This window comes from Pipra filicauda, unplaced genomic scaffold (genome assembly GCF_003945595.2).
Source record: "Pipra filicauda isolate LSUMZ 115617 unplaced genomic scaffold, ASM394559v2 scaffold336_size1087642_pilon, whole genome shotgun sequence".
NCBI lineage: Eukaryota > Metazoa > Chordata > Aves > Passeriformes > Pipridae > Pipra > Pipra filicauda.
In genome coordinates, this window is record NW_024104461.1 from 418,703 (window position 1) to 437,824 (window position 19,122).

The 19,122-nt window shown below is 50.0% G+C and overlaps 1 protein-coding gene across 1 annotated transcript in view; it reads right to left on the reverse strand.

The window, feature by feature from the left end:
• Nucleotides 1-19,122, reverse strand: part of MYO1D (myosin ID) — a 147,864-nt gene that overhangs the window by 47,320 nt on the left and 81,422 nt on the right. Inside the window, exons 18-21 of the mRNA XM_027711871.2 lie at nt 18,559-18,703; nt 17,971-18,075; nt 10,533-10,646; nt 5,129-5,283 (exon numbers count right to left, since the gene is read on the reverse strand). Of these exons, the coding sequence (XP_027567672.1) occupies nt 5,129-5,283; nt 10,533-10,646; nt 17,971-18,075; nt 18,559-18,703 (519 nt within the window). The remainder of the gene's footprint in view (nt 1-5,128; nt 5,284-10,532; nt 10,647-17,970; nt 18,076-18,558; nt 18,704-19,122) is intronic.

The window sequence follows — 19,122 nt, forward strand, 5'->3', positions numbered from 1 at the left end:
CGGTGGGGGGTTATCAAACACTGATTTATGCAGGGCAGGGGGTGAGGGCTGAACGCCTCGTCCTCGGCCTCCAACAGCTCCAGTCCTCAGGCAGAAGCTTTGAATAGCAGGGAAGTGGTCAAAGTGCTCTTTTTTCCCCCAAAAATGGCTTTTGTGAGTGTCCTGAGGCGTCTCCTCCAGGCTGAGCCCCAGCTCAGCTTTGGGCTTCCCTGCACCCCCCGAGGAGGAGCAGCCTCTGCACCCCCCGAGCTGTGATCCCACTGCTCCCCTCCCAGGCTCCTGCTCTGCTCAGGCCATAAACTCTGGCCCAGGATCTCTGTTTGCAGCAGGATCTCTCTGTTACTCAGCAGATAAAAGCTTTCATCCCAGATCTGTCCCTGTCAGGCACAGAGGTTTGGGAGGATGTTTTGGAAGGATGTTTTGGAAGGATGCCCTTCCCCAGGCCAGCCTTGCTTGATATGGAAGTCTGGCAAAGCTGGGCACCTTCCACCACACCTGATAATATTTCACTTTAGTTTGAAAGGCTGGTTTAGCTGTTGAAGGGTTACAGTGGACTGGATGATCTTGAAGGTCTCTTCCAACCCTGATGGTTCCGGGGTTCTGTTCTCTGCTGGCACAGACTCCCCCTCCCCAGGTTTTTTAAATCTATGTACACATATTTATACATAGAATTGCCACATTTTACACATACCTAAGAATATACACATCTGGTTTCCCCACATATTCTGGGCCCTGGCCCAGGTTGCCCAGAGAAGCTGTGGCTGCCCCTGGATCCCTGGAAGTGTCCAAGGCCAGGTTGGAGCAATCTGGGCTGGTGGGAGGTGTCCCTGCCCGTGGCAGGGGGGGCACTGGATGGGCTTTAAGGTCCCTCCCAACTCAAACCACTCCATGATTCTGTAATATGTGCATATACACCCTGGGATGGTGTGAGATCCAAGGGTGTGAATTCCTGCTCCAGGCACACCAGGGGGAGGCCCCAGAACTGAGGGAAACGAATGCAGGGCACTGAGGACCCAAACTGGCCGACGGGTCTCGAGCGTGCTGGAAAACACCGAATTATCCTCAGGCAAGTGATTTTCTGCTGGGCTTCTGCAGGGATTGCTGTGTACTGGTAACTCCCCCTGCCCTTCAGGAATCCTGGAAGGAAACCAAGGGCTGTGGCTGCAGACAATGTGGGGATTAGGGAACAGAAAGCACGGGAGAGCAGTGACACAGTGATCCGAACGCGTGGGCAGCGAGACAGAACAAACCCTGCCAGCTCCAACACGGCAACAAAGGAATAAATGGGAACAGGATGGGCCTTGGGAACCTTCTGTGGGGACACCTGAGCTGCCTGAACACCCCCAGGGGGCAGGTGACAGCACCCGCACAGGGTCACAGTGTGACCCAGGATGGGGAGAGCCAAAGGAACGTGGCTCCCACAGGGCCTTCCCAGGGAGGTGCAGCCAGAGGGTCCTCAGTCTGCTGGACTGAGCAGCTGGAACATCTTCTAGAGCCTGAAGGGCCACAAAGGTGTAAAAGATGGACAGGACAAGTCACTCCTGGCTGATAATCCTCCCCCTTTACAGCCACCCTCTCCCCTCCAAGAGCTCCTCAGGTCCCTCTCTCCCAGCCCAGGCTCTGGCACTCACAAGGACACTGTGGCCACATCCACAGCTCCCAAAAGCTGCTTCCCTGCCTTGGGAAACCAAGATGAGGGCTCTGTGCTGCCCAAGTCATGTCACAGCATCTCTGCTTCCTGCTGAGCAGCAACAAGTGTCCCAGGATCCCATTTCATAAGAGGGACCACCCACCACTCTCTGCTGCCAGAGGATTTTCCCAGCTATTCCATGCCCTCACTCAATCCCAGCTCCTCTCACCTGGCAGGGACAAGGGCTCTGGCAGGAGATGCCCATCCCTGGGGCTGAGACAGCCAGAGAACAGCAGCAAACACCAGGGGAGCTCAGCTCATGGACATGTTTTGCAGGCAGACATCAACTCACTGTGGCCACATCAGCATCTCAGCTGGATTCCCATAATTTCTGTTGGGAATTCAGTTGCCTAAGTAAGTGCATTGTTAAAAAAAACATGAACCTAGCTCATCTATTAGAAGGATGACTCAAAGTCCTGGTAACTCCACTGAACATTTTCCACCTCACAGAAGCATCGTGTTGGTTTTACACTCCATGAACACTCACCTGGGAGCACAACCTCCAGGTAAGGCCATTCCTACCAGGAATAATTTTAAAAGATGCAGCTTCAGGTAGGTGAAAAGATGTGAACTCAGGCAAAACATTCCCAAATGTGAAGCTTTTATGCCCAAGAACAGGAACGGGGTCACATCTCCAAAAGCAGCTGCCAGAATTCAGAACCCAAAGATGTCACCTCTAGGCCTGTTCTGAAGTGTCCAATCTATGTATTGCTGAAAACCTCCAAAATTCCCAAACAGATGTCTCAGCAATGAAGTTTCCAGCTCAAAGAGTTTGGAAAAAATAATAAAATCTGATACAAACAGCTGAATGAGAAGGATTGAGCATCCTCAGCACAGGCTCCCCCACCAGGCTCCCCCTCCCCTTCCCTACACACAGAGTGGCACTGAACTGACATGATTTTATTACACAAATAGCTAAAATATCATTGCCTTCTGCCCCCCACATAACCACAGGTGGCTGTGACACCCCAGCCCTGCTGGAACCTCCCAGCAGGGCTCCAGGAGGGATGTTGGGATGGCTGGAAACAGCTCTGTGTGTCCAGAGAGGACCCCAGTGGGAGCCCTGGCACCCATGGGAGCTGCTCCCACGTGGAGCAGAGCTCTGAAATCCCACTGTGGGTCACAAATTGAACCTTCAGGCTCAAGGCTTTCCTGCTGGACCCAGGCTTTGCTCTCAGCAACCACCTCCTCCCAGGCAGGACAGGGAAACCCGACCCCTGCCACGGCAGCTAATCCAGCTAATCCTGGTTAATGAGGAATTCCCAAAGCCCCTCTCCAGCCAGGGGTCAGCTAATCCCATCACTGACAGCATTTTCTGACTCTTGGAAAATTGAGAGTGACTGAAACCACGAATATTTCCTTCCATTTTGATTTACAGACATTGCTTTAAAGAGGGAAACCGTGGTATTGGGATATTAGGAAAGCTAAATGCAAGTTGTCCTGTGCATTACCCTTAATCCAGGAACCTTTCTTGGATGTTGGGAAAAATGGGCTTTTAGACCAGCTCTCCCCTTTAACCAGCTGTGCTGAGATTTGTCATTTGAAGCAGTAAAATAATGCTAATTTAAGTGGAGCTTCTCAGCATGTGAGTGTATTTAACTGCCATTCACCTCCAGACAGTGATTAGATTAAACCTAATTCTTTTTAAAGACAGAAATGTCAGTGTTAAAATCAGTAAAAAACCCTGAAAATCAGGGGTTTACACCTTTAGATGAAGGTCAATATTTCAGGCTGATGGTCACACACCACCCTTGGTTAAAATGAAGCACAAGTGGCTGGGGTGGAGGGTGGCACAGGTGACAAAGGCTGGAGATCTGGGGACTCATCCAAGAAAAAGGAACAGGATTCTTGGGCAGTTTGGCCACTGAACACAAGATCTGGAGTGTAACCAAGAGTTTCACAGCACTCTGGAGACCTGGCAAGGCCCTGAGCAGCACCAGCCACCCGAAGGTGATGCCAGACATGACAGAGCTCCAGCAACTCCACAGGATTCCCAAAGAAAGTGTGTTGCTTTACACCCCCTCCTGAACCTTCAAGAGTTTGAGATTAAATGATATTTAGGTAAAAGCAAAACCAGAGAATGTTTTCTTTTGCCTTTCAGGCCCAAATTTCCCCAACCAAGTGATGCCAGTGCTGAGGATTCATTTCCAGTGGACTCAGCCCCTGCTCCAGCAGCACACACAGCCCTGAGCTCCACAGCACCATGGGGAGAAGGGGCTGGACCAGCACATCCTTCTTGAATTCACAGAAAAAATAGCCAGGGACCTCAAGTGACCTAAATTCCCTCTCATTTTCCTGCCACTCACAGCTCTGTGTGAAGATTTACTTATAAAGGCTCAGCACTATCAGTCAGAAATGGAGCACTGATACTGGGAATGGCAAAGGCTGCACGTGCTGATCAGCAACATTCCTCCTGGGAATCTGCTCTGCAGGAGCCAGGGAACCCTCCCAAGTGCTCATTCCACACCCCATTTCTCCACAGAGTCCTTCCTGTGACTCTTGGGGCTGCTCTGGACTGCCCAGCACTCGCTCCTGGAGTCCAGGGGATTGTTCTGCTCCAGCTGGAGCTCCAGCAGCTCAATCCTGGCTAACCAGGTAACCAACTGATCCCCAACAAACAGCCCTGGCACAGGGATTTACCAGGCAAACAGATTTCAGGAAACACAGATGACATTTTACAGCTCAGCAATAAATCACCTGCTGACACAACTGGGAGCAACTGGAGAAACAAAAAGCTCTGTCTCGGTTTTATAGATTAAGAGTTTGGCTGAAAGGAGCCTTCAGGAGCCATTGTGAATCTCTAAGAGCCATTGTGCATCTCTCTAAAATATTGAGAGAGATATATAAACATCTGGTTCTTTTATTTAAGGCATGAGATAAGTACTTGGTATGTCTCAGCTATTTAAATGTTAAATTAATTCATTGTTAACGAAGACACGGGCTCCCTATTTTTGCTATATCAGCCCCTGGGATTACTATATTTTGTGACTTTATTTACAGTGTTCTTCTGAATAACATCTAAATGTGACATTTAAAATACATATCATGAAAACCAAGCCTTGGTTTGGTGTCCTAATGCTTTCAAAGTGTTTGACCCAGCTCTGGTTTCTGCAGTGTTGTTCCCCGGAGAAAATTTAAAACGTTTAAATCTGAAAAGCCCCCCCATCACCTTTGAGGCATTAAAACCCTTCCCTGTGGGTTATTTTACACTCAAACCCACAAAAATCAAGGCCAGTTTGTGAAGGCAGCCTCAGTGCTATTTCTCCCCAGACCCCCAAGCTCTGACAGGCAGGGCAAGAGGCAATGAGGTGTTGCAGCCAAAAGGTGAGTCCCAAAAACGCCAGGAGAAGCTCTGGTATCCCAACAAGGCAGTGAATTTGGCACCACAGTGACTGCAGGAGGTGACCTGAGTGTCCAACAACCCCCCCCAGCACTGACCTCTTGAAGTGGCTGGCCAGGACTCCCACCAGCTCCCCGATCCTGCTGTCGCTGGAGGGCTCGGGGCTGAAGAGGCACACGATGAGATCCCTGTTGTCCTTGGTGTGGAACACCACCAGCTGGTCCTTCCCGTTGGACACGCTCAGCCCCACCAGCTGGGGGGGAAAGAAAGCAAGAACAGCCTTATGCCCCACCCCTGCAATGTCCAAGGCCGGGCTGGATTGTCTTGCAGCAGCCTGGGCCAGCGGGAGGTGTCCCTGCCAGGGCAGGGGTGGGACTGGAGGGGCTTTGAGGTCCTTCCCACCCAAACCATCCCGGGACTCTGTGACCCTCACACTCAAAGGACACGTGGATGTGGCCCTGGTTTGATGGTGACCATGGTGTTGGCAGCTGGACTCGAGGAACTAAAAGGGCTTTTCCAGCCAGAAGGATTCTGTGAGCCCGGGACAGGTAAAACAAGGATATAACAAGAATATAAACCATGAACCCCCCAAAGCCCTGATGACTCCCATGTTTAGGCCTGGATTAAGGTCTGGCTGTTCTGACAAAATAAAAAGGTGTGGGGGTCTGGTTTGGGTTTTTTATTTTCTGCTGTTCTCTTTTTGTCTGGGAAGTGGCTGCACCCGGCTCAGCAAAAGCTTTGGCATCATCTCACAAAGGAAAGGCAGGGAGTTCTCAGGGGGGGGCAATGTGGGTGCACAGGTTATTCAGATGAATGTCAGAGAAAGCAGAAAATGAATCTGAGCTGAGGAAACAAAGGGTAAGGAGGGGAAAAAGAAAGCATCAAAAGGCAGGGACATCAAACCAGAGAAAAGAGCAAGGAAAATAAAATAAATAGAATAATGTAGAACAGAATAAAATAAATAAATAGAATAAGATAAATAGAATAAAACAGAATACAATAAAATAAAATCAAACAGAATAGAATAAAAGAAATAGAATAGAATAAAATAAATAGAATAAGATAAATAGAATAAAACAGAATACAATAAAATAAAATCAAACAGAATAGAATAAAATAAATAGAATAGAATAAAAGAAATAGAATAAGATAAATAGAATACAATAAAACAGATAGAATAGAATAAAAGAAATAGAATTAAAAAAGGAAGTAAAAACTTGAATTAAAATAAAATTAAAAGAATAAATAAAATTCAAAAAGAAAAATAGAATAGAATAAAATAAATAGAATAAAATAGAATTAAAAAAATAAAAAAATAAATTAAAATAAAATAAATAAAATAGGTAAAAGGATGATGAGTACAGAGAGAACATAGCAGAGCTTCCTTTTCCAATAAAGGGCCACATGACTCCTTTGGGTCACCCAGAGATCTGCAGAGAGAAGCCACATCCTCCTACAAGTGAGAGGCACCCATGCACCATTATTTTGAAAATCAAAGTCTCCTTATTCCCTTCCTCAAGGAAAAATGCTCCTGTGGAGCCCCAGACCTGGAGAGGGGTGAGCACCAATTCCAGCTGGACATTCCTGACTCCTCTGGAAGACGGATCCCACCCAGGCCCAGGCTGGCCCCTGGGTTTGCTTTAACACTCACAACAGATTATTTCCAGGAAACCTGTTCCAGCTCTGCCTGTCTCACACACCCCAGAAAAGCCCAGCTCAGCCAACAGCCCGTGCCCTGGGTTTGGGATGAGACACTGCCCAAGGTCCGAATCCCCGGGGTTTTGCTGGTTTGTTCCCCAGGAACTGAAGGGCAGCGACTGCTGAACCCTGGAGCCCTGGCAGGGACCTGCTGTGACCACGATCCCCCGGCACAGGGGCAGTTTATTCTCTGCCCAGGCTCTTCTGGGGCCCTGAAACGCTTTCAAAACAAGCTCCACTTCATGCACAGGCATTAACAGCTGCCTGGCTTTATAGTGTCCCTTAAAATTAATTTGCATGCTTAAATACCCTCCTGTGAGCACAATAGCACCACGGGGACTGCTGCCATGGGGGTTTAAATGTGCAGCGAGTGTGAAAGATGAACAAGTCGCAGTGTTGGATTTGAAAAGGCAATTTAAACATTAATTATTCAACAGAACCCTGTTAGGAGTCCAAGAGCCCTTCAAAATTCCTCCCATTTCACCCCTCCCCATAAGACTCTCTGAACAAATCAATGCAACACAAAAGAAATCATTTCAGAGAAGGTGCTTATCTCAGTATTTACCAACACTAGTATTGGCTGCACTTGAAGAGCAGGAAAAAAACCCCTCAGCTTCCACAGAACATCCTTCATTGTGCTCCCACTGCACAGTGCCTGCAAGAGCCTTTCTGCTGCCTGGGTGCCTCTTAATTCCTCTCTGCCATCATCTGTTTGGTTTTAATTCAGGTAAGAACAAAAAAGGTAATTGTAGATTGGTACTTCTGAGGGAACTGCACGTGGAAAATCCACAGGGAAAATCCACAGGGAAAATCCCCCCAAAGCAGCATCTTCATCCACTGGGCTCGAAAGGGAAGGTCCTGCTGGTCATGTGCACAGAATGACACAAATAACAGAGTCATGGCCTGGTTTGGCTTGGAGGGACCTTAAAGATCATCCAGTTCCATGGCCAGGGACACCTCCCACTGTCCCAAATTGCTCCAACCTGGCCTTGGACTCTTCCAGGGATGCAGGGGCAGCCACAGCTTCTCTGGGCAACCTGTGCCAGGGCCTGCCCACCCTCCCAGGGGAGGATTCCTTCCTGCCATCTAAGCCAAGTCAAAGCTGATTTAGTTTCCAGCCCTTCCCCCTCGTGCCAGGGCAGAGCCCTGAGCAGGGCTGTGCTAAACCACATCCAGGCAACCCCAGCTGAGGGAGATGGGGAGGGATTATTTCTGCAGCCAAACCCAAGGTTGTGGTTCACCAGCCACCAGCTGACTGTCTCCAGTGAGATTTCCATGGAAACACCAGCCCTGAGGGTGCTGCTGTGCTGACAGGGAGCAGGGAGAGGATCTTCACCTCTGCCTGTGGGGAGGGTGCTCCGTCCTCCCAGAGAACACACCCCCTGTGGGACAGGGCTGGTGCACCCAGACACATCCCCACTGCTGGGATTATCACCCACCAAAACCCTTCACAGCATTTCAAACAGCTGTTCTTGCCCCAAAAGGGAAGGAATCTCTGTGTCACTAATCAGCCACTCACTCCACCTCCCTTCCACTGAAGGGCTGCCAGGACAGAGGGGATCAGGCACAGGGAAAAACAGGGCAGAGTGTGCAAGGCAGGCTGGAGGTGAAAGGCAATGCACATACAAAGCATCTGTGACAAAATATAGCTACAGAAAGGAACAAACAACTGCACTACAGCATTGATTGCCAGAGTTCAATTTAGGAAATCCTGGCAGAAGAAATACAAATGGAATGGCTTCGAATGGAAAGGGAGCAGGTTTGGATGTGATACAGGGGGAGAAATTCTTCCCTGTGAGGGTGGTGAGGGGCTGGGATGGAATTCCCAGAGAAGCTGTGGCTGCCCCTGGATCCCTGGAAGTGTCCAAGGCCAGGTTGGACGGGGCTTGGAGCAACCTGGGCTGGTGGAAGGTGTCCTTGCCCATGGCAGGGGGTGGAACTGGATGGGCTTTAAGGTCCTTCCCACCCAAACCATCCTGGGATTCTGTGAAACATTTCATGTGCTGTGTGTGAACCAAATACTTCCCCAAACTCTCTCCTCCTCCCCCCTTCCTGCAGCTCAGAGAGGGCTCAGTCCATCAGCCCCAGGGCCCAATCCTGCTGTGCATGGGCAGGGTTGGGAATGTTCCCCAGGACCACAGTGCAGGAGCAGGTAAAAGGAGAGGCTGTGGCCAACAGAGCAGAAATTTAACACCCCTGAATTCACCAAAGCTTGTTTTGATCCAATTTCCACTCTGAAATATTATTCTGACACCGTAGGAGTCATCAGAGGGTCTTCTGGTCTCCTTTCCCCTGTGCCCAGCACTCCAGGAGCCCTCAGTGCCAGGGACCCCTGCTCAGGTCAAGGAAACCAGCCAAGAATCCCTGAGGTAGGTTGGTAAAGGGAACAACTGCAGATCTCCAAATAAAGCTGATTTAGATCTACAGGCAAGAATTCTAAGAGCAAGAGGCTCATCTGCAGAGCCCATCAACTGCTTTGGTGCCTGAGGAGCTGCAGAGCACCCAGAGAACCAACACACAGGCAGCACACAGCCTGTGCTCCAGTTCTGCAGGAAAGGAAATTCTACTTCAGATACACCATTTTTTGGTGAAAAAGCAATAATTACTGCCATTTCAGAGTAACAGATACTCTCCATGTGACCCCAAGCTGTGTCTGACTCGCCCACCTCCTGTAATTTTTAAGGCATTAAGGATTCCAGAGGGAAATGTTCAGGCTGCCAACAGTGAGCTGGGCTCCTGCTGTTGGAGATCTCCAAGCTGCACCTTTAAACCCATCAGGCAGGCAGGTAGCAGACATTGTCCTAAACCTGTGATAAATACAGGTTTACCTACAACTGCTGACACAGCAAGTGAGCTGCAGTGGCCTGGTCACTCTGGGTAAGGTGAGCATGCAGGAATTAGCAGGGGGTGCCCAGCTGGGGCTGGGGAGGGCAGTAAACCAACCCCAGGGGATGCAGCCTGAGCCAGTCACTCCCTCCACAGCCTGCAGAGGAGATCTCACCCTCACCCTAATCCCATCTCTGCCCTCTCAGCCACACAGAGGTGCCAGCTCTGCCGCTCCTCCGAGGGCAAACATCCCAAAAGCGTGTGCCTGAGCAGCAGCCAGGCTCTGCAGGGGGCAGATAAACCACAGCAGAGCCACCTCGGGCTGGGGGAGATGAAGAGCAGCTGAATCCCCCCCTCCAGGGTGCTGAGGAGCAGGGAGGAGGTGCTCCCACCCCCTCCCAGCCCTGCTAATCTGCTGCCTCGGCCCCTGCAGCTCCACCCCCGAGGCCAGACCTCACCCCAGTGCCAGATTTAGCTCTGGTGAGATTTGCATTAAACATGAACAAATACAAATAAATAAATAAATTGCAGCACGACAGGAAGGATCAAACAAACCCTCAGAGACACTGAAATAGTGCCAGGAGCTGCTGAGAAATGCCAAGCCCCTTATGGGGCCAGGATCCTGCACACAGCAAGTAACACTGAATTAGGGAAGGAGTGGAAACGTGTAAGAGGCAGTTTGGGGTTTAGCTTTTATTTTATGCATTGAAATTAAAAGCTAATATGATATAAAATCACAGAATCACAGGATATGGTGAGTTGGAAGGGACCCACAAGGATCCTGGCTCTGCACAGGACAACCCCAAGGATCCCACCATGATGCTTTGGTGCTGTAATAACTGCACTGTAACTGTTATAAAGGCATTAAATATATAAAAAATTGTCTTTTTCCATTTTATGGGGATGAAAATGGAGCTAAAGAGTAGCTGCCCTGCCCTGAGAGAGACTCAGAGGAGGTTCCCCGGCCCTTGTACTTACGTTGTAGAGGGGGATGGTCTTCATCACCTTGTACTGCCTCATGGGGTCCATCTTATAGAGGTGTCTGTCAGTGATGAAGATGGCTCTGTCCTCCACCTTGTTAAAGCGATTGACCTGGGGGGAAAACCATTTTCAGCCCCACTAATCCCTGCAAGAACATCCAGAATGAAACTCTGCAGTAATAAATGTCCCAAACTCACACACGGGTACACCAAACTCCAGCAGAAAACACCCAGAACTCACAATGAACACCCAGAACTCACAATGAACACCCAGAACTCACACAGTGAACACCCAGAACTCACACAGCTCCCAGACAGGTTTTCTCCACAGCTCCTGGAACAGTGCAGTGGGAAGATGGGCCCTGTAATCCCATTTTACAGAGGAACGTGGAGCCTCAGAGCAGCAACATTCCCAGTTGTCCAGTGGAGCTGTGGCACCCTGGGGAAGTCCAAGGCTTCACTCAGACAAGGACAGGTGCTTCCCCCAGCAACACTGGACCTTAGCCCTGTTCCTTTGTGACACCTTTGGCACCCCAAAAACTCCCCAAGGAATCCCTGCCCTGCAGAGCTCAGGGGGCACCAGGGGCTGGGACAGCCCAGACCTGAGGCCCATCCTTGTCCTGGGCTCTGTCCCTCCATCCCTTGTCCCCAGTCCCTCTCCAGCTCTCCTGGAGCCCCTTTAGGCCCTGCAAGGGGCTCTCAGGTCTCCCTGGAGCCTTCTCTGCTCCAGGGGAACCCCCCCAGCTCTCCCAGCCTGGCTCCAGAGCAGAGGGGCTCCAGCCCTTGGAGCATCTCCTGTGGTCTCCTCTGGACTCTCTCCAGCAGCTCCCACATCCCCCAGGCTCTCAGATGCCCCTCAGCACTAAACAACCACAAGGCAGGAGGTAAAGTTTTGTCAGAAGTGCGTCAGAAAGTAGGACACAAAGTAGAAACTGTTTCTGAGCGAGGCAAAAGCAGAGCCATCGGTGCATCACAGTCACCGAGGTATTTATTAATCAGCTGGCAAGGGGAGACAAGGGTAAGATGTGATAAACAGGATCTTCCAGGGTGGAGTCAGGAGACAACAGAAGAACTTAAATATTCTCAGTCAACAGGCAGCAGAGTGACAAAGTTCAGAGCAGATAAAGGCAAAAAAATGCAAATTGGGGAGCTCTGTGACAGCTTTACATTAACAGCACCGAGCCAGAAAAAGTAAGTGAGGATGATTTCAGACAGCTCTGGAGACATCTTGGCACAAACATGCCTGGCAACTCAAAATAAGCAGAGTGTTGGCAGGGATAAGGATTAATACAGGAATAACATCCTGGGTGCCAAGGGCTCACCTGGAATAGCTGGGAAAGCACCGGGATGGGGAGTGTGAGGGAGACTCTGAGAGTTCAGAGAAGGTGAAGAACATGACTGAGGGCCTGGGAAGTCTCACAGCAAGAGATGCTGAGTAACTGGGATTATTTTAGGAAGCAGATGAATGGGAGGGATAAAACCTAAAGGCTCTGAAACACTGAATGGCCCAGAGAAAGTAGGTTAGGAGGGCCTGGTACCACGTCGAGGTGTTGGAGCAGAGCAGCACGGGCTCCTCAAACTCCTCAAACTCTGGCTGTGCAGCTCAGGGTTCAGCACCTGCTGGGTCCTGGCAGCTGAACCAAAGGCTTCCCCAGTCCTTTGAGTCTGGGATCTGCCCCACACGGAGCTCAGATGATTTATTTTAACTTTTTTTAAAGAGTCTGATAACGTCTCCTGCTCACTGCCACGGCCCTGCTGGTGTGCTGTCTGTGTCCCCCCCCAGCACAGAGCCCACGGTGACAAACAGAGCCCATTCAGTGCTGTGACACCAGGGCCACCTCAGAAGGTCCTGTGGCTGCTGCCCAGAAAGCAGGGATGGAAAACATGCTCAGCTTTCACAGAATCATAAAGGAGGAAAAGGCCTGAGAGCATCAAATCCAACTGTTCCCCAGCACTGCCAAGGCCACCACTGACCCATGTCCCCAGGTGACACATCCACAGGGCTTTTAAACCCCTCCAGGGATGGAGACTCCACCACTGCCCTGGGCAGCTGTGCCAGGGATGGACAACCCTTTCCATGAAGAAATTTTCCCTAAAATCCAACCTAAACCTCCCCTGACACAGCTGGAGGCTGTTCCCTCTCCTCCTGTCCCTTGTTCCCTGGGAGCAGAGCCCGACCCCCCCCCGGCTCCCCCCTCCTGTCAGGGGGTTACAGAGCCAGAAGGTCCCCCCTGAGCCTCCTTTTCTCCAGGCTGAGCCCCCCCAGCTCCCTCAGCTGCTCCTGCTGCTCCAGCCCCTTCCCAGCTCCGTTCCCTTCCCTGCACCTGCTCCAGCCCCTCAGTGTCTTTCTTTTAGTGTTCCCACTGAACCATAAATTCAGCTCCAGAGATGTTCCAAAGGGGAGGTCCAGCAGCTTATTTCACCTGAGCAGCACATTCTCATTGCTCCCAGACTCCTGCCCTCTCAGCTCTTTCCAAGCAACCACTTTGCTTCAGGTGCCTCGTGCAGCTACAGCTTATTTACGTCAATAAAACCTGCTGTGGTTTAGGTACAAATTTAGGGAAAAACTGTCATGTTGGGGAGCAGACCCAGAAAGGACTCAGACACATTGCAAACCCACTGTTGTGTCTGTAGGAGTAAGGACAGGCCTTATGTTCTCAGCTACAGCTCATCCCCTCCTGGAGAACAGCCCTTCCCAGCATTGTGTTCTCTGCACCTTCTGGGCATTTTGTATTTATATCTTGTTGATCCAAATACGAATCAGTCCTAATTTAAACTTCTTGACAAGCTTATGGGGGAAATGAAGGTCTGGCCTAGAGCTGGAAAATCTCCAAGTAAGTTTTTCAGGTCTCTGTCAGCAGCCTCTGGACACCGCAGGGCATCAGCCTTCAAGAGCTGTTCCTCTCAAGGGAGCTTGGTGCCACAAGTGACAAGGGAAAAGTGGGAAGAAAAGCCTTATTCTAAGAAGAAGAAGAAGGAAAAAAGAGAATCTGTTGTTTCCTAGGTGATCCAACAAAACCTGGAGGTTTGCATGAAATATGCATTTGGTTTCCTAAGGCAAAAATCTCGAAAATTTCCTTTGAAAAAGTGAAGAGCACCACAAATGCCCAGAAAAGATGGATTTTTCCACAGACAGGAATGACCTGCTTCTACCTGTACCTACTGAGAGGAAGCAACCACAAAGCACATCCACCTCCCCCCAGTGAGGCTTCAAAGCCTCTTCAGAGCCCTTCCATAAAAACAGCTCCAAACAGAGCCACCCATTGTTATTCAGCTCGAGCTGCTGAAATTGGGACCCCACGCACTCAGAGCTGAAGAAAACTTCACCAGCAGCTCTCAAAACTTGGAGAGCAGTTCCTGGGTAAATTTACTTCCTCTGCTTAGAACCATTTAGGTTGGAAAAGCCCCTCAAGATGATCGAGTCCAACCTGTGCCCCTTCCCCACCTTGTCCCCCAGCCCAGAGCTCTGAGAGCCACGGCCAGTCCTTCCTTGGACACCTCCAGGGGTGGGGATTCCAGCCCCTTCCAATGCCTGACAACCCTTCCCATGAAGATATTCCTCCTGATCTAGAATCTTCTAGATTCTTCCTGAAGAATTCACCAGATCAGCTAAATAAAGTTCTGCCTCGGGGAACTGAATGGTGAACCAACATCCTGTGTGTATTTAAACATAAACAGGTTTGAATATGTGAGGTTGGGTTTAACCCCTGTCTGTTCACCTTGCCCAGTATTGATCCTTTTAATGTCTTTTCTGTTCAAGGAAAGAAGTGTTTTAGACTGAGAGTTTAAAGAGCAGCACCTGCCACTGCTGGGGACAGTGAAGAACCAGCTCACACGTGGTTTGGTCACTCGGGACCTCACGGAAGCCACAAAGGAAGGCAGAAATCAAACCTTCACCCCAGCTCACCAAAGTGCCCTCTCATTCCCATGAACACCCTCCTGCCTGAGGCTCCAGCAGGAACAGCACCATTTTTGCCCAGGAATCCTCAAATAAGCTGAATCATGGAAACACCCCCTGGATGAACTTGAGCAGCCTTATTCTTAACGCTGCTCGGTGCAGGAGAATTATTTCAGGGAAGCAAGAAAAACACCTGATAATTAATTACATTTCCATCTCTGTAACTCATTCTTCAGTTCCCTGCTAAAGCTTCCCATGAACCAAATTTCAGCTGAGAAACAAAGAGCCAATTTGTAAATGCACAACCAACCAGGTTTAGCATCAGGAACGTGACAAACCTCCCCCCTGTCCCCTCTGACACGGGCCCAGCCTGCACGTGCCAGCACCAAGTGCCACCCTGTGCCAGTGACATCTGGTGGGAAACGGGGGAGTTAAAGCTGAAAGGAAGAAACCTGATGCTTTTCTTTATTAAAAATGAAAAGGGAATAAAGCAACCAGGGGAGATCCCCCTGCCCTGAGGCACACCCTTGGACTGCTGTTGCTTTGGGATAAGAAGAGGATGTTGCAGCTTGTATTTTTGACAAGAGAAAAGCTTCATTCTGAAGAGACACCTTAGGATAGAAACTGTTTATGTGAAGGGCAAAGGAAGGCTGATCAGGGTAAAGGCTGTGCTCCTGCAGTCAGTGCACGGGGTCACTCACAGGCTCTGTAAGTTCTCACTGTTGCTTGGTCTGCAAATCCAGGGCTCAGACTGAAGCCAGAACAGAGGACCTAAAGGAGGGCCTTGGTTGGAAAGGCAAAGGCTTAAATTTTCAAATGTCAAGTCTTTGTCTTGTTTCCTTCCAAAGCTCAGCATTGTTTGTCCTCCCTCCTCTGCTCACTCCAGGTCTGCCTGGATGTTCCTTGTCCATACAAGAAGGAAGACAAACGGTTCCCTCAAGAAGATGTTGCCTCCAGGAGTGGTTTGGATGGTTGATTGCATTTGAGTTGTAACATGGAGATGTGCTGGAATCACCAGGCTCACACACCCCCTAAAGATCCCACAAAGCTGCAGTGCTGGGATCATGGAATCATGGAATGGTCTGGCTTGGGAGGGACCTTAAACTCACCCAGTCCCACCCCCTGCCACGGGCAGGGACACCTTCTGCTATCCCAGGTTGCTCCAAGCCCTGCCCAAGCTGGCCTTGGGCACTTCCAGGCGTGGGGTTTCCTTACTGATGACCCCAAAAGCCGTGCCAAGGAATCCCTAACTGAGCAGACAAGTGGGGGATCAAGCCTGACCTCTCTGAGAGAAGAAAGCAACCAACAATTTAACCTTTCAAAAGATAATTTAAACCCCACAAGGCTGCAAGTCTGTAACCCTGCAGTCTCTGCAGTATTTCTGCTTTCAGCTGAGCTGCCTTTTTGATGCCCCCATGGTCAGCTAAAGCTTTGCCTCCGAAAGCACTGACAGGAACCTTTCAGGCTCAGGAGAAATCCACTTGCTGGTGGGGAGCACCTGTTCCATCCCCAGACTGTTGGGGTGCTGGGACCTCAGTGCCAACAAAGCCCAAATGGATCTTCCCAGCACAGGAGGTGCAGGAACAGCCCCGTTGGAATGCTCAGGGACTCCTGCATTCCCCAGGAACACAAAACTGCTGCTCACACTCTTCTGCCCAAGGCAGGAGCTCTGTCCTTGCAATAGGGAATGGGATGAGGATGGATCTGGGCTTCAGGAACCTGCTTTGCCCTGGGCTTGCCCAGGGGATTGTCCTTGGGAGCTGAACCAGGAGCAGGAGGAGACACACAAGGACTTAACAGCTTAAAAGCTGTGTAACAGTGAGCAAGGGAAAACTGCCCCAGCAGGTACCCAAACACCACACACAGACCTTGAGGGATTCCATTCCCAGCCAAACCACAGTTCCTGTCACCACATCTCTGAATATTGTCCCTTTTACACTCATCCCATTCAGCCAGAAACAGCAACAACCGGAACAAGTTCATTAAATGAATCAGAAGATGAATTATTTTGTTTTCTGCCTAACCTGAGAAAAGCCAGAGGGAAACTCCCCTTGTATTTCCTTGTCCCCAACAGAGCCCAAGTGCTGCAGGGTTGTAAAGAGGAGGTTTGGATTCAGACCCAGCTGATCCTCCTCCAATCCTGACACCAACATTCACCCAAACCACTCATCCCACCAGCAAACCCTGTTCTTACAGAGAACACGGGAACAGCAACAAATCACTCCACTGAAATATTTCTGCCTGGAAAGCAATTAGGAGATTTCTATTTTTATAAACACAAATCGCTGTTGAATAAACAATACAACTCACTAATGCCAGCAAAGTTTTACAATAAAGTGAGATTCTATGCTGCAGAATGAATTGTGTTGTTACTGTTAGATATAATATTTGCAGAATCATAAAGGGTAATTATGCACAGAGGGACCAACTGCAGCAGCACGTTTTTAGAAATAAAAAGGAATAAAAATATACAGCTTTTTAAAAACACTGGAATATCTGCAACTGTGGCCTGCTACTGAAATTGGCTTTGTAAAATTCAAACTATCCCTCCCTGACAGACATTTCAAACCAGCATCATTAGGAGCTACCCATAAAATCAGGCAAGCATGTTTTTCTAATTAGTTCTTTAAACCTTCCAACCAAATTAAGGAAAAAACCCTCAATTCTGCTACAAAAAATGTCAGACCCAAACCAGTTGTGCAGAATCAAAGACTCATGGAATTGTCTGGGTTGAAAGGACCTTAAAGACCACTCAGTTCCAACCCCCTGTCATGGGCAGGGACACCTTCCACTACAATTTATTCCTGTCTCTGACATGAGGCTCCAGCAGCCACCCAACCCATCCCAACTCAATCCAACTCAACCCAATCCATCCCAACTCAACCCAATCCATCCCAACTCAATCCAACTCAACCCAACCCATCCCAACTCCCAACCCAACTCAACCCAATCCATCCCAACTCAATCCAACTCAACCCAATCCATCCCAACTCAATCCAACCCAACCCAATCCATCCCAACCCAACTCCCATCCCAACTCAATCCAACCCAACCCAATCCATCCCAACTCAATCCAACCCAACCCAATCCATCCCAACCCAATCCATCCCAATCCAATCCATCCCAATCCCATCCCAACCCAACCCAATCCATCCCAACTCAATCCAACCCAACCCAATCCATCCCAATCCAATCCATCCCAACCCAACCCAACGCAACCCAACCCAATCCATCCCAACCCACCCCAACTCAAACCAATCCATCCCAACCCAACCCAATCCATCCCAAGCCAATTCAACCCAATCCATCCCAACCCAATCCATCCCAACCCAACTCAAACCAATCCATCCCAACCCAACTCAACCCAACCCAACTCTCTGGTGCAGCAGGTGCTGAGGGACCACCTAGAAATCACAGTTCCTTGGAACACAACTGCTTTGACCTGCTGCCTGTTCAAACATCCCCAGGGTCACCCCCCTGCCCTTGGCTTCCCAAGGTTTCCCTGGACCCAGGGAGTTCCCTGCAGCCCACGTGGTACCTTGCGGACGTGGCAGGAGAAGAGGACGTTCATGTACTTGTCCTTCCTCTTCAGCTCGTTGGCCACAGGGACGAAGGAGCCTGAGCTCTGGGGGCTGTCTGGCTTCTGGAAGAGCAAACACAGGCTCAGGACCCTCCCTGGGGACTGAGGGCAGGGGGGATGGCAGTGACCAGGCTCCCTCCCGCCCCCGCCTCACCAGGGAGTTCTGTGCTTTGTGAAACCAAACCTCCACTGAGCAAACCCTTAAAGGAAAGACAGAGCAAAGGGAAGCAATCAAATGCCCAGGTTTGTTCCTGTTCACTCTATGCCTTTTTCCACTATATCCAGCATTTTAGTGTTCCACTGAGGTCTGCCTTGGCCCATTGCAGAGCTGATGGCACTGCTCACCACCTTTAACTGCCGGCGCTGCCCAGAACTCAGAAAAATCACTCCTGGAGCAGTGGAAGTCAGGATTCCGAACTACATAAACCCATTTACACAGGAGATCTCAAAGTACTTCTCCCTTCCAGGAAACCAACAGTCATTTTTCCAGATTTCCACCCTTTTGGCCCCTTTGCCCCAGGGACTGTGCCAGTCCCTCAGACTCACCAGTGCGATGTAATTCCCCTGCCAGGCCCTCTGGAGGCCAATGTCAGCTCTGTGACCCTTCAGCACCTCCATGGCAGCCACCTTGGCCCTCAGCTGGGGGAGGACTTCTGGTGGGACGCTCCGGATGAGCTCGCCCGCTCTCCACCTGCCAGAACACCCCAGTCAGTGCCACAGCCTGGACCACACCCTGGAGGGACTCCTGCTGCCACAAGGACCCCCCTAGACAGTCCTTCCTTGGAGCTGGAAATGCCAGCTGACATTCGAATGCCACAGATCATCTCCAACCTGACAGCTTTGGCTGCCAAACTCCCTCTCCCGCACCCAGAAGTCAACTCCTGGTGCCTCTGTTTGCAATAACGTGTTTCCAAGACCATTTTTGGGCTCATTTACAACATCATTTTCCTTTAACAGCTGAATTTGGCCCTTCAATTCAAACCTGACCAACTGCACCATGGAACAGCCCATCCATGGCCCCACACCACGCTCCAGCCTTCAGCAGCAGCACCACGTCTCCAGGATTAATGCTATAAAAAGACTTTTAGCAACTAAAACTCTGTAGTTATG